At 38.3% G+C, this 13,820-nt stretch overlaps 1 protein-coding gene across 2 annotated transcripts; it reads left to right on the plus strand.

Annotated features, from left to right (window-relative positions):
- Window positions 1–1,061: 1,061 nt before the first annotated feature.
- Window positions 1,062–11,910, plus strand: LOC137746715 (protein transport protein SEC31 homolog B). 2 transcript variants are annotated; one of them, XM_068486719.2, is made up of 22 exons: window positions 1,062–1,853; window positions 2,476–2,530; window positions 2,651–2,773; window positions 3,302–3,398; window positions 3,491–3,527; window positions 3,630–3,735; window positions 3,803–3,860; window positions 4,622–4,719; window positions 4,858–4,977; window positions 5,490–5,532; window positions 6,412–6,512; window positions 6,589–6,716; window positions 6,842–7,400; window positions 7,555–7,647; window positions 7,868–8,053; window positions 8,160–8,373; window positions 8,641–8,750; window positions 8,866–9,039; window positions 9,581–9,706; window positions 9,795–10,062; window positions 11,032–11,270; window positions 11,365–11,910. In XM_068486719.2, the coding sequence occupies exons 1-22, from the start codon at window positions 1,534–1,536 to the stop codon at window positions 11,455–11,457; spliced, it is 3,348 nt and encodes a 1,115-aa protein (XP_068342820.1). In that variant the 5' UTR covers window positions 1,062–1,533; the 3' UTR covers window positions 11,458–11,910. The 2 variants fall into 2 exon arrangements, with proteins under 2 accessions (XP_068342820.1, XP_088536558.1); XM_088680432.1 differs by lacking the exon at window positions 9,581–9,706 and having other exon boundaries at window positions 1,090–1,853.
- Window positions 11,911–13,820: the final 1,910 nt, after the last annotated feature.

Genomic DNA, 13,820 nt, shown 5'->3' on the forward strand with positions numbered 1-13,820 from the left:
ATTATGACCTCAAACCTTCCACTGTCTGGATGAACGTAAGTAACCTCAAGTTTTCCTTTCCCGCTAAAATATCGTAATTAACTTATTAAATTGCTTACAAATGAGGGCAAGCCTTGACGTATCGGAATTGCTCATTTGTGACTGAAATGTCATAGATTCGAGTCATGGAAACAATCTCTTTAAAGTAATGATAAGATTGCATACAATAGACATTCATTCCCTGATTCTCGCAAACCGATGAGCTTTATTGACTTGGTGTCAAACAAAATTACAAATGACTTGAAATTCTTAAGGTCATTCCCCTCATAGAAAAAGCAAAAATGATTTTGGGCCGGCTATTATTCATATCCCGCAAAAATAAAGGCTCAAAGTTTTGTCCAAACACGCTCTACCTATGCCCACAGGTTGGTTATTATGGAATCCGACTCTCTCGAATCTATCTCATGCTTAAGGGATTCGTTGGAGAATGGCAGTAGGGAGGCCTATCCTACTTTGACGAAAGTCAAACGCTTAGGGGAATCCTTTCAGGATTGTCGTTGGTCTTGGATTCCAAGATCAGCCAATATGGCTGTGAACTTGTTAGCGTCGACAAGATTTTTGGAGATGTGCGATGTCAACCAACATCCATCTTCGTTGGTTCATGTCTTTAACAATGATGGTTTACTTTGTCCACCTTAATTTCGTAATGGTAGTGCAGGGGGCCACGTATTAGCATTAGTTGCAGCGTCTTTCCTCCTTGTACCTCCCTGCACTGCTCGGATTATTTTCTACCTAGTTAGTTGTTTGCCTTGGCGTAGGCTTTTTGTGTTATCTTGACATCTTTACCAATTCCAATTCCCCAGTTTTTTCCAAAAAAAAAAAAAAAAAAAAAAAAAAAAAAAAAAAAAGAAAGAAAGAGAAGCGCTTTCCCTATGGCCCAAAATACCCTCTGGTCCCCAAAAAAATGCAAACCATAGGACAATGCCTAGAATTACACTTGTCATCATCTAACTGGAGGTGCGTCAGTCATTCGTACAAAATTATCGTCTACATCCACGCACTCACCTCAACCTCCCTAAACCAGGCTCTTCCCGCTTGTACACAAACCCCAGCTTTCACCGTACAACCATCAACAGCACAAACACCGAAGGCACACAGTGCAACCGACCGCAGAGAAATAGTAACCCAAACCCGCTAACACACCATCTCGTAACGCCAACGATTGCCATATCAATATCAGAGGGGGAAGAGAGAGAGAGAGAGTGAGGAGGGGAAGAGAGAGAGAGAGGCCTCAACTCAGAAGCCAAAGTGCTTATCTTTCGCCTTCTCGGTATAAAATTTTCACACGCAGAGATCACACTCAAAACCAAACCCTAAAATTCAAAAAATTTACAGACTGGATTTACAAAATCATCCCCAATTCTTCAATTTCCAATAAAATCCACCATTTCTTCTCTCAGATCTGTTGCCTCGTTCGCCTTCAAATCCCCCAATTCTTCCGTTTTGCAATAAAGATTGAGTTGGGGTTCTTGGGTTTCGCTCAATTTTCTAGCCATGGCGTGCGTAAAGGGGGTGAATCGATCAGCCTGCGTGGCGCTGGCTCCGGACGCCCCATACATGGCGGCAGGGACGATGGCCGGAGCAGTGGATCTGTCCTTCAGCTCCTCCGCCAACATTGAGATCTTCAAGCTTGATTTACAGTCAGACGACCGTGATCTCCCGGTAGTGGGCGAGTCGACGAGCTCTGAGAGATTCAACAGGTTGTCATGGGCCAAGCCCACTGGATCGGGGTCGCAAGAATTCGGGCTTGGGCTCATCGCTGGTGGACTTGTTGATGGCACTATTGATATCTGGAACCCACAAACTCTGATCCGGTAATTGGATTTGAATTTGGCATTTGCTTTTGGTTACGATTGGGATTGAATTGAATGGATATGAATTGAGTTTTGCTTGTAAATTTCGGATTTTCTGTGGATTTGGATTGTGGGTTTTCTTTTGGGTGCTGGAACAATGTGGGAAAGTGGAGAAGTTAACAGATTCTGTAGTTTCTTGGTGCTTGACTTTGATCTGAGTGAATGGCCTGTTTGGGGTGACGGGAAATGGGGTGAACGGTACCTGACATTGGTATTTATTGTTCTGTTGTGAGTGATTAGATCTCATTTTAAGCTGTGCTTTTATACCCAGTTCTTATTTTTTTTATTATTTGTCATGGAGATAATGTGAATTGGGATTTTCATGAATTCTATCTATGAAGATGAAAGCTTGGGCGTATTCTCTGGACGTTTTCTGTTCATTATTTATTTTTGTTAGTATTGCGGAACTATTTGCAATAATTTGAACCTCCTGTTAGATTTATTTGGTTTTGATCTTTCCCTTACAAAAATATGCGTGGAAATACATGCCCTCTGGTTTTGTGAAACATTATTTTTGTATTTGAGAAAGCATTTTATGGTATGCTTTGGAAAGGCCTTATTTTTTGTTCTCTCTTATCCTTAGTCCGGAGGCGGGTGTAAGTGCTTCAGTTGGGCATCTCACAAGACATAAAGGCCCTGTAAGTTTTCTTCTTTCAGAATGCTTGTCTTTTTGGCGGTTCTTTCAATGCTTGGACAACTGATCATTACGTAGATTAGTTCTCAAACTCTTAAATTTGAGTCTTGTTATTTTGTTCCAGGTTCGTGGTCTTGAATTTAATGCAATTGCACCCAATTTACTTGCATCTGGGGCTGATGATGGTGAAATTTGCATTTGGGACTTGACCAATCCTGCAGAACCCTCTCACTTCCCACCTCTCAAGGTTTGTGCTAATTAGTTGTCAGTTTATCTGAAATATTGCAAACTCTTTCTCTAGAGTCTGTATTGTATTATTTATCCTCAATTTTTGGTGTAGTTATCTTTTTGGCCACACTAATTTTTAGTTACTCTTCTTGCCTTAGAGCCTTTGATTTGGTTGTCATGCTTCACCTTACAGTCTATGATGAAATGCACATGTAGAGTAGAATAATTAGACATTATTAAAGATGCTTACAATTTTGTTACCAAAAGGTAGCTAAAGTAAACACCACTAGTTTGTACAATTATCATCACAATGAATGAGACGCAAGGTGGATGTACTAAGCAATGTATAATCATAATAAACATAGAGAAGTGGAAAGGATGAAAGGTCCCTTTCTACAAATTATTCTCATAACCTGTAGAGACCTATGTTAATTCTGACCGTATTCCTTATTGTACAAGAGAAAGTCTATAATTAGATCCCTCTAGTCTTTTCTGTCTCCAGCTTTGCATGAAATGATTTTTCTCTCTCGTTTTGTTCTTTATGCAGGGTAGTGGATCTGCTGCCCAGGGTGAGGTGTCATTTTTATCTTGGAATAGCAAGGTCCAACATATATTAGCATCCACTTCATTAAATGGGACAACTGGTGAGAAATATACTATTCTCTTTAGGTACTTGTTGTCTAGTAGTTTTATAACTTTTTTTTAGTGTGAAAATCTAACATTTTGAATTTTTCAGTGATTTGGGACCTGAAAAAGCAAAAGCCAGTAATAAGGTGATTTGATTATTCTCTACTGTGAAGCTGTTGTATTAAAATCTCAATGATTATCTGGATTGGTCATTTCCATTACCTAACTTGACATTGGTTGTCCGGCAGTTTTACAGATTCAGTTAGAAGACGGTGCTCTGTTTTGCAGTGGAATCCTGATATTGCCACTCAGCTAATTGTTTCTTCAGATGAAGATGGTTCACCTTCTCTTAGGGTAATGATACTGCAGTACCATTCTATTTGGTTAGTGGTCAAACGTTTTAACATTTCTGTTCATGCAGCTGTGGGATATGCGTAATATAATGTCACCAGTTAAAGAGTTTGTCGGGCACACAAAAGGTAATAAGACAGAAAAAAATCATCTCTTTCTTGACATACTACCTGTTAATGATTCTTTGGTGCCTTTCTTTTTGGTTGGGAGCAGTTTCTTTCTTTTGGTTTCATAAAGCTATTTTTACTCCAGTGCTAATTTCCATTGTTGTTTAACTAATTACTGGACATAGGAACAGATCAGAGATAGCTGTTTAAATATTCTTCTCTACAGCTTAATATGCTAAGAGATTTTTGTACAGCCCTTCCCGATGTGGTTTGAAAATCAAACTGTATTCAAATATGAACATGATAATGAGTCTTATGAACCTGGAAGGATTTATGAAATTCAGGGAATGGCACATATTATTCATTTAATCAAATCCTCAAACTGCTAGTCTACTTGAGTTGTCTTTTACTATAGTAAACAAGCTAATCCATTTTGGTTATTGTTTGTCACTAATTGTGGAAGTGGGCATGCGAGAAAGCACAAGACTTTCAATGGGTCACCCGGATATCATGCCATTTTATGCGTGATTGTACTTGATTAGTGACTTTTTAAAGATACATCTTTGAAGCTGTGTGAAGTAGTACATAAGTTTCTCCATTATGCTTCTATTTATGCTTTTAGGAATTGTTGTGTCAACCTCATATTCCATGTGGTTGAACTTGCATTCAGTTTGACGAGTTTGTTATTTTTGTAACTCAAAAGTACCGTATTAATGATATTATTTTGATCTGAAGTTCATTGGATATGCTTATGATTATGTTACGTACACATCCTGCCCCAGGTGTAATTGCAATGTCTTGGTGTCCGAATGACAGCTCCTATCTGCTTACATGTGCCAAGGATAATCGAACTATTTGTTGGGACACAGTGTCTGCAGAGGTATGGTCTTTACCCGCTCATCAAGGAGGCCAATATTTTTCATTGTGCACCTTGTCCGCACTTTAATATCTCCTGTACTTTTGGTTTCAGTATCATTGTCTTGACTGTGGGGTTGTTTTTTGTAATATATTGGTTCAGATTGTATGTGAATTGCCGGCAGGCACCAATTGGAATTTTGATGTGCATTGGTATCCAAAAGTACCTGGAGTGATATCGGCATCTTCATTTGATGGAAAAATTGGAATTTACAATATTGAGGTATAGTGAGGTTTTTATTATATTTCTGAATTATTGTACTGCACAAGTATTGAAGAATCATGGGGTGTAAGGAATGTGAAATAGGTTGAAAGAAAACTCTACATATGCTTTGTTGCTTGCTTTTGTTTATTAAAAAAACTTAGTTGTGGTATCTGATATGTAGATGGGTAAAGTAGCAAAATGTTAGGTGATCTGTTAAATTGGCAATGGGCAAACTCCAATTTTTAGTGAATGCTTGTGCTAAAATCCACGATTTATGATTATTATATATACACAACAAATTTTGTTTGATTATTATTACTGCATTATCAAACTGAGGATCACAATTTGTACGAGACACTAGGCGCATGTATACTGTTATGTAATCTGGAATACCTTCCAGCTACTAGACCACTACATTTACTGTTATTTTATAAACTGCACATAAATGGTGTGTGCATCCTTGTGTTTATGTTACTTCATGAACTTATCATGTTTTAAATCTCTTCTATTCTTTTATATTTTTCTCACAGGGTTGCAGCAGATATGGAGTTGGGGAAAGTGATTTTGGTGCAGGTAATGCACAATTAATTAGCCGTTGCATAGTAACATTTTGGGGTTCTATTTAAAAACTGAACTAAAAAAACTATGATCCTTCTTTAAAACACACAAATTTTCAAATACTAGATTTTTTATTAAAAAGGTCGGTTGGTATGGAACTTGAAACCTTTTTTGTAAATCTTTAGTGAAGAAAACTGTTTTAAATCTTAAATATTAAGGAGGTAAAAAACCCAGATCTAACGGCCCAGAAGAGTGAAACTGGCCACAGTTCACAGAAAACGGAAAAGAAGGAATAGAGGAGAGAAGGGGAAAGTGATAAAAATATTACAAAGAACGAAGTGGAACAAGAAAATGGAAAAGCAACTAGAAACTCCTACTGCAGAAGAGTGTGAAACTAGTACTTGTTTGCAGAGCCAATGATAATCAAAGAGCAGAAAGAGATGGAGAAGGGACTGAGAGGAGAAAGGATTCGAGAGGGAGAAAGAGTGGCTAGATTGAAAACTCAGAAACCTAACTTTTTTGAGTTTTAAAAAAGTGGGTTTTTTTTAGTGAGTTTTTAGTTTAGAGTTTTTGAAAATGGGTTGAGCAAACAAGAGTTACGAGCTTGGGACTCAAAAATTGTTTTTGAGTTTAAAAAGTTAGATACCGAACATGCCTAAATATTGCCTTGACAATTTTAGTATTTTCTTTTTGGGTTGCTGAACTCTGTTAACAACAGCACTTCATTGGCTGTTTTTTTTCTCTGTTTCTTTTTGTACATAGATTATCTCTTACAGCATGCAATAAAGTTTGGCTATATGTTTCTTTTGGATTTTAGGTTGGAACGTTTTTAATTTGTACAGAACAGTAGATCTGCTGTGTTCCGAAATTTCATTTGTTATCCTTTCTTTTCAGGACCTCTGAGAGCTCCGAAATGGTATAAGCGCCCAGTTGGGGCATCTTTTGGCTTTGGAGGCAAGATTGTGTCCTTTCAGCACACTTCTGCGGGTTCGGAGGTAGACTTTATTGGCATGCTCCCTGTGTCTTCTGCAATGATGCATTTTAGAGTTCATTTTCCTCCCTTGTGTCCAGGTTTATGTACACAGCTTGGTTACTGAACACAGTTTGGTGAATCGCTCATCGGAATTTGAAGCTGCAATCCAAAATGGGGAAAGGCATTTACTTCGAGCCTTGTGTGAGAAGAAATCACAGGAGTCTGAGTATGCCACTTACCAGAAGAATAACTTTTTATGAGCTCCATGAGAGTTAATATCTCTTGAAAATTAATTCTCGTGTCATGGTTAACATCCTCTTTTGCTTCTGTTTGCATGATTTTTTTCGGCAGATCTGAGGATGACCAGGAAACATGGGGCTTATTAAGGGTATTGTTTGAAGATGATGGGACTGCAAGGACGAAACTGATCACTCATCTTGGTTTCAGTATGCCTGAGGAAACAAAAGAAGATGTTCCAGAGGATCTATCACAAGAAGTCGATGCACTTGGGCTTGAGGATACTATAACTGATAAAGGGGGTCTTGGGAGTGATAAGGAAGCCACCATCTTTCCTTCTGACAACGGAGAAGATTTCTTCAATAATCTTCCTAGTCCTAAAGCTGATACTCCTGTGTCAACCTCTGGTGACAAAATCTCTGTGGGGGATACAATTCCTGTTACGGAACAAACGGAACAAGAGTCTGATGGACTGGAGGAGAGTGCTGACCCATCATTTGATGAATCTGTTCAACATGCTTTAGTTGTAGGAGATTATAAGGGCGCTGTTGCAAAATGCATTTCAGCAAATAAAATGGCTGATGCTTTAGTTATTGCTCATGCTGGTGGTTCTTCATTGTGGGAGAGCACACGGGATCAGTATCTTAAGATGAGCCATTCGCCTTACCTTAAGGTATTTAAAATCTACTTTCTTAAGAGGCTCGGAACACTTCCTATTTCATATTTGATAATATTTGAAACTTCTTGAAAAGATGTGAAAGATTGATTGTACCGTGTCTTAAGTTTTCCCATAATTCAGGCTTAACATGACTACTTCCTACATTCAGATTGTTTCTGCAATGGTGAGCAACAATCTCTTGAGTCTTGTCAACACCAGGCCTCTAAAGTTCTGGAAGGAAACACTTGCTCTTCTGTGTAGTGTAAGTTTCCCAGCTCCTCAAAATGTTAATGCCGTGATGCATTGTGCCATTGTACATTGTAAATGAAGTGTTTTGGTTATTTGGCTCATTACTGTTCCTGACTCACCCTAAACTGCGCTCTTAATAGCTGTATCATAAGAGAATACCATTAACAAGTCAACTTTGAAATTTGTGTATCCACCAATTGATTTATGTTTTTCTATGTTTCTTGAATCAACAGTTTGCCTCCAGAGACGAGTGGACTGTGCTTTGTGATACACTTGCTTCCAAACTTGTGGCAGCTGGTAATACGCTGGCGGCAACTATTTGTTATATATGTGCGGGAAATATTGATAAAACCGTAGAGATTTGGTCAAGAAGTCTGACCACTGAGCATGAGGGGAGATCCTATGTCGACCTCCTCCAGGTAATTTTTCATTTAGACAGTCATGTTCTTCTTGGCCATGAGGTTAAATATGTGTTTTTTTTGGAGAGAGAGAAAGAGGTTAAATATGTTTTGTTATTTGGTTTAGGAATTAATGGAGAAGACAATTGTCCTTGCCTTGGCATCTGGGCAGAAGCGGTTTAGTGCATCTTTGTGCAAACTTGTTGAGAAATACGCCGAAATTTTAGCTAGTCAAGGCCTTTTAACAACAGCAATGGAGTACCTAAAACTCTTGGGTTCTGATGAGTTGTCACCTGAGCTTGTTATCTTAAGAGATCGTATTTCTCTTTCAACCGAACCTGGTATGTGCATCTTAAAAAGTTGCTGAAGTGACGTTTTAATATATGCATTATTGTATGTTGCAGATTGCGATCAATGGCAATTAATCTTATCAAAGTTAATACTGGTAGTCGATATTAATCTTATCAAAGTTAATACTGGTAGTCGATATTTTAATTAGTTCAATATGCAAAAAATACGATGGTTAAAGCTCTTAAAATTTCAAAAGCTTCTTTCTTGTCACCTGCATTACTTATTTCCTCCCCATATTATTTGTTGTGTTATTGCAGTAGAAAAAGTTGCCAAGAATGAAACATTTGGAAACCAACCTGCAGCAAGCGGGCCTGTATATGCGGCTGATCAATCTACTTTTGTGGGGGCCTCTCCTCCATATTATCAGGTGTTCATAAAGTTTTACGTTGCCGTTTTATTTTATTTTTTTGATTTGTCGTGTGTTGCCAAATCTGTTGCCTCAATGTGGATTGACCTTTTATTTTTTCTCTTTAAATGGTTAGGAAACAGTGCCATCACATTTGCAATCAGGTGTTCCTGTAAGTCCTTATGGCGAGAGCTACCAAGAACCTGTGAATCCTTCGTATGGAAGAGGAGGATATGGCCCTCCTGCCCCGTATCAGCCTGCATCCCAACCCCAGATGTTTCTTCCTAACCAACCACCTCAGGTTCCACAGGTAATTTGTTCTTATTTAGGGTCTTTATAAGTGTAATTAATTTGTTTACTTTATGAGTATGCTATAACATAGTTTTACCACGAAAAGTATATTCTTGGAACCAGTGTCCAATTGAAATTGCATTCTTAGAAGTAGAGCCAATGTGTATTCTCGTTTTTTTTTTGTCAAATGATAGATTTGTTAGATTAGATGTTAGATTAGGGAGCCAACGGGGTCCAAACCCACGCCGTGGTGCAAGGGCAACACTCCTCCACCACTGGTAGAGGGCCACTTGCCAATGTGTATTCTTGTTGGTCAAGGGTTATTAGGATTTTCATATTTGGTAAATTGCAGGTGCCACAAAATTATAAAATTGTTCGTTACAGCCTTCAAACATGCACTTGTTATTTTAATGATTATCTGAAATTTAGCTGTTAATCACACTTGGACATGAAATCCTAGTTGTAATTAACTTTTTGTTATTGAGAAGTTACTGGTCACTTCCCACATTTTTCAATGTTCAAGGGTCTGATTCATTGGAATCTTCATGGTGTACCTGTAGGAGACTTTTTCTGCACCTCCCGTTTCCTCTCAGCCTGCAGTAAGGCCTTTCATTCCTTCAACTCCTCCTGTGCTAAAAAATGTGGAGCAATATCAGCAGCCAACATTGGGTTCTCAGCTGTATCCTGTCCGTATATCTTCGTTTGATGTCAAATTAAATATCAGAAATCATGTCCATGACTGTTTTTCTAAGTTTTTTCTTGGTGGTGTTTCAGACTTTCCAACCTATGCAACCGGGGCCTGGTTCAACTGCTCCTCTTCAATCACAAGTCGCTCCAGTTCCTGTAAATAAGCCACATGGTATAGCTCCCTCTGTTCCTCCAAGAGGATTTATGCCAGTTCCTAATCCAGGAGTTGTTCAGGGGCCTCATGCGGGTTCACTGCAGCCACCTAGTCCTACTCACCAATCTCCAGCTCGTACTCCTGTGGCAGTAGCAGCTCCACCACCCACCATACAGACAGTTGATACATCCAGTGTTCCTGGTAATTCAAGAATTCTTTTTATCTTTTAGAAATTTGCTAACTTCTCTCCAGAATTGTCTTGCTCTGTCTGTTTAACTTGTGCAGTTTTAAAAGCAAGCTTTGTGTTGTAATTTTCTCTTGGTTGTAGTTCCCTCAGTTTCAAACTTAGAAACAGAGTAATGCAGCCAAAATTAGAGGGCCATGAAATATATAACATGCAATTAGTGTAATATGCTGGTAGGATTGCAATATTTTGAATTGAAGTATTTGTTAAATAATAAGATGCGGATTCTTTGAGGTATTGAGATCTCGATGACGTGAGAATTTTGGAAAACTGACAAAAAGGACATGAGAATTTTGGAACACCATGATCACTGCAAGCATGAGTGGTTATGGACAAATTGCATTGATATTCATTTGGATGATGAAGACAAGTATTATGGGTGGAGGTAATGACGAGATATATGATAAAAGTACAACTTGGAACAGAAGTATTGTCCAGTTTCAGATTGGTAGAGGAAGAGGATTTGTGCAGTTGACTCCAATTATAGTTGAGAGAACTACAACTATAATTGAGTTCTAATTAGGTTCTGTGTAATAGAGGGTCCAAAATTGAGTTCTAGTTAGGTTCTGTGTTTGTTAGGTATTATATAGTGTAGGCTGTTTCCCTACTTTAAAATTAAAATCGACCTGACCTGAATGGTGGGCTATTTACACTATTTGGGCCGTCCTCTTTTGTGGCGTGCAATTGTTGGCCAAGAGTAGTAGAGGGAATGAAATATTTGTAGAGAGTGCGGTTAGTCGAGTGTTTGTATCGCAGTTAATTTCATGGAATGGCCTAAATCTTGAACTGGGATATGGTCTACGAGACGTTTTGGCATCTAGACTTAGTGTTAATTGTGTGTTAATTGTGTATTTAAACAAGTACAACAGTTAGGAGACTGCTATTTATGTGACAATCTTTGCTTATTTGTGGATAATGTGGTACAGCCCATCAAAAATCGGTAATCGCAACATTAACAAGACTTTTCAATGAGACATCGGAGGCGCTGGGAGGTGCACGTGCAAATCCCGGTAAGAAGCGTGAAATAGAAGACAATTCGAGGAAGATAGGTGCATTGTTTGCCAAACTCAACAGTGGGGACATATCTAGAAACGCTGCTGATAAGCTTGTTCAGCTTTGCCAGGCATTAGATAATGGTGATTTCGGTACTGCCCTGCAAATCCAGGTACGTTTATGGAAACTTTGCTCTTATATTTTACTTTTACACTATAAAGGGTGATTTTTAATAGGGGGCTCTTTCTGTTTCTGCTTGCTATCAGGTGCTTCTTACCACTAGTGAATGGGACGAGTGCAACTTTTGGCTTGCAACTCTCAAGAGGATGATCAAGACAAGGCAAAATGTGAGACTATAACTTATGAACGCTGTGATTACCCAAGTTTCGGATTGTTTGGTTCCTAGAAATCTTTCATGGCCTTATCTGCACGAAGACATGACGGTTTGTTTTCATGCATTCAAAAAGTGCATCTCTAGATTTTGGCCTGGGGATTTGATTAGCTTTGGATTAATTCTACCTTGGAAGGCAATTAGTGGGTTTGAAGTTTGAACGCGGTTAGAAAAGATAGTCGCACATTAAAGGACATCTTGTTGACTGTTTCAGTTTTATTTTTGTAGTGCATAGAAATAGCATTGATTTTTTGTTTTCTTTCGACGTTTTTGCATAAATTCATAGTACATTTACGAAGCTGTTCGAGCTTTTCCTAGTGATGTGGTAACATTTGCCAATGGCATGAAATTGTACCCCCCACACCTTTGTGTTTTTATTATATGAACAGATATTAGAGTGACGACTTCAATTTTGTCGAAACTGATTGGATGTGTATCATTTATATGCTATTTTTTTTCGCAATTTGAGTTTTTTGTATTGGTTTGGGCACACGAATTTGAAGGGGCCTTTGACATTCATGTCAATGGAACCCCATTTGTCTAGGTTTTTTCTTCCATGGTTGTTCTGTGTTTGCCCGAGTCTTGTATGATGCAAATTTGTATGATGGCAGGACCAGATGTGTATTTGGTAGACATTTTTGATACGCTGGATATCCTGTTCATGTCTGATGGCAGGACCAGATGTGGCCGAGTTCAAGCGCCCCAAGAACATAGAACTGTGCACACGCTAGGCCACAAAGATCCAGACCTCTCCAATTTTATAACAAATATTAGCAAGGCTTCCTCAACTTTAAATCAATTGGTGCAATGGTCCCTAAATTCAAAATCCATGACCATTGGTCCCTTTAACGCATCAAATTGTGCAGCTATCATTATCGTCAACTCCGTTAAAGCTTCTGTTAAAATGGCTAAATCAACTTTAACCCAATTGGAGCAATAACTCTTCGAACATAACTAGTTTTTATAGAAGTTTTGACAAAGTTGGCGAAAAAGACCATAGCTGCACGTTTTGAAGAATTAAGGGATCAGATTTTTAGTTGAAAGACCATTGCTCTAATTGAGTTAAATCTGAGAGACCGTGCCACAATTTCCTCATTTTAGAATTTCAAAAAAGTAAGGGCCAAGAAGTGGGAGTAGGTGTAAAGACTTGACAGACGGATACCTAATATACTTGTTTCTGCTTGCTGCCAAACACCTAAAAACAGAGTTCCTCTTCCAGGATACGTTTTGAGTTCGAAACCGTGTTTGGGGAGCTAGCTAGTAGTGCTCCGGAATCTTTTCATCTTTCAAACTTCAGTTTGTCTTGTACTTGACTGTTTTATCCAATCCAAAGGGAAACAAACAGCAGATATAGCAACAGCTACGACATAAAGAATTGTCACCACTAAAGAGAGTGTTCGGCTGCTGCACTTGTCCGGTCCTTTTTCTTGGACCACCACAGCACTGCTGTTCCTGTACCCGGAAAATGCGTCACAAAAAATCTAGGTTCTCCAAGGAAAACGAAGAGTTTCTTTTAACCATTTTCTTCTTTATTATTAGCAATATTTTTACTTTACGTCGGACTGAATGAGGGGAAAGAGGGTGTTCGAACTCAAAATGTAACAAGTGCTTTTCAGTTGTCATGTAATGTAGTCAACTATTGTAATCAAGAGATGTAGTACATCTAGTATTATTCGCAAATCAAACAATTTTATGTATGATTTATTTACATGAGATTTATGGATGAAGAGTCAATGATCATCTGATTTCTTAGCACTTAGGGCGTGTTTAACAAATGAGATTAGAGTGGGAAGAAACAGAATCACACTCGTCTAGACGCATTCGAGCATTTACTAGCATTTAGGGAATCAAAAAATAGTTGGGGATCACCTAGTATCGGTAATCGAATGTCCTAAATCTTTCTAAATTTAGTTACTTAGACGGAGGAATCTAATTGTAATTCCACTCTCATTCCAAACTCATCTTCAATTCAATTCTTCTCAATTCGATTAGGAATTAGTAAATGAGTCATCTGTCTTTATTTTATTCGGAAAGGTCCTTATTTGTTACATATCACCAAATCCATCAATCCGGCTCTTGAAATTTGATTAAACGGCTAAAATTATTATAATTTTTAAAAGGATCCCCTGTTTTTAACCGTTGGATCAAATTTCAAAAGCTCATATTGATAAATTTAATAAAAGAGATCCGAAGAGGATCACAATGGGAAAGAGATTAGGAAATAAAGATACTTTTACAAATTAAATTAACTGACAAGACTAGGACATTTTCATGATGGGTAAGCAAAGCAAACAGTGTGATACTGCATGAGAGTCAAACAAGAATTCAAAG

This window comes from Pyrus communis, chromosome 2, assembly GCF_041283825.1.
Source record: "Pyrus communis isolate YQ-2024b chromosome 2, ASM4128382v1, whole genome shotgun sequence".
Classification (NCBI taxonomy): domain Eukaryota; kingdom Viridiplantae; phylum Streptophyta; class Magnoliopsida; order Rosales; family Rosaceae; genus Pyrus; species Pyrus communis.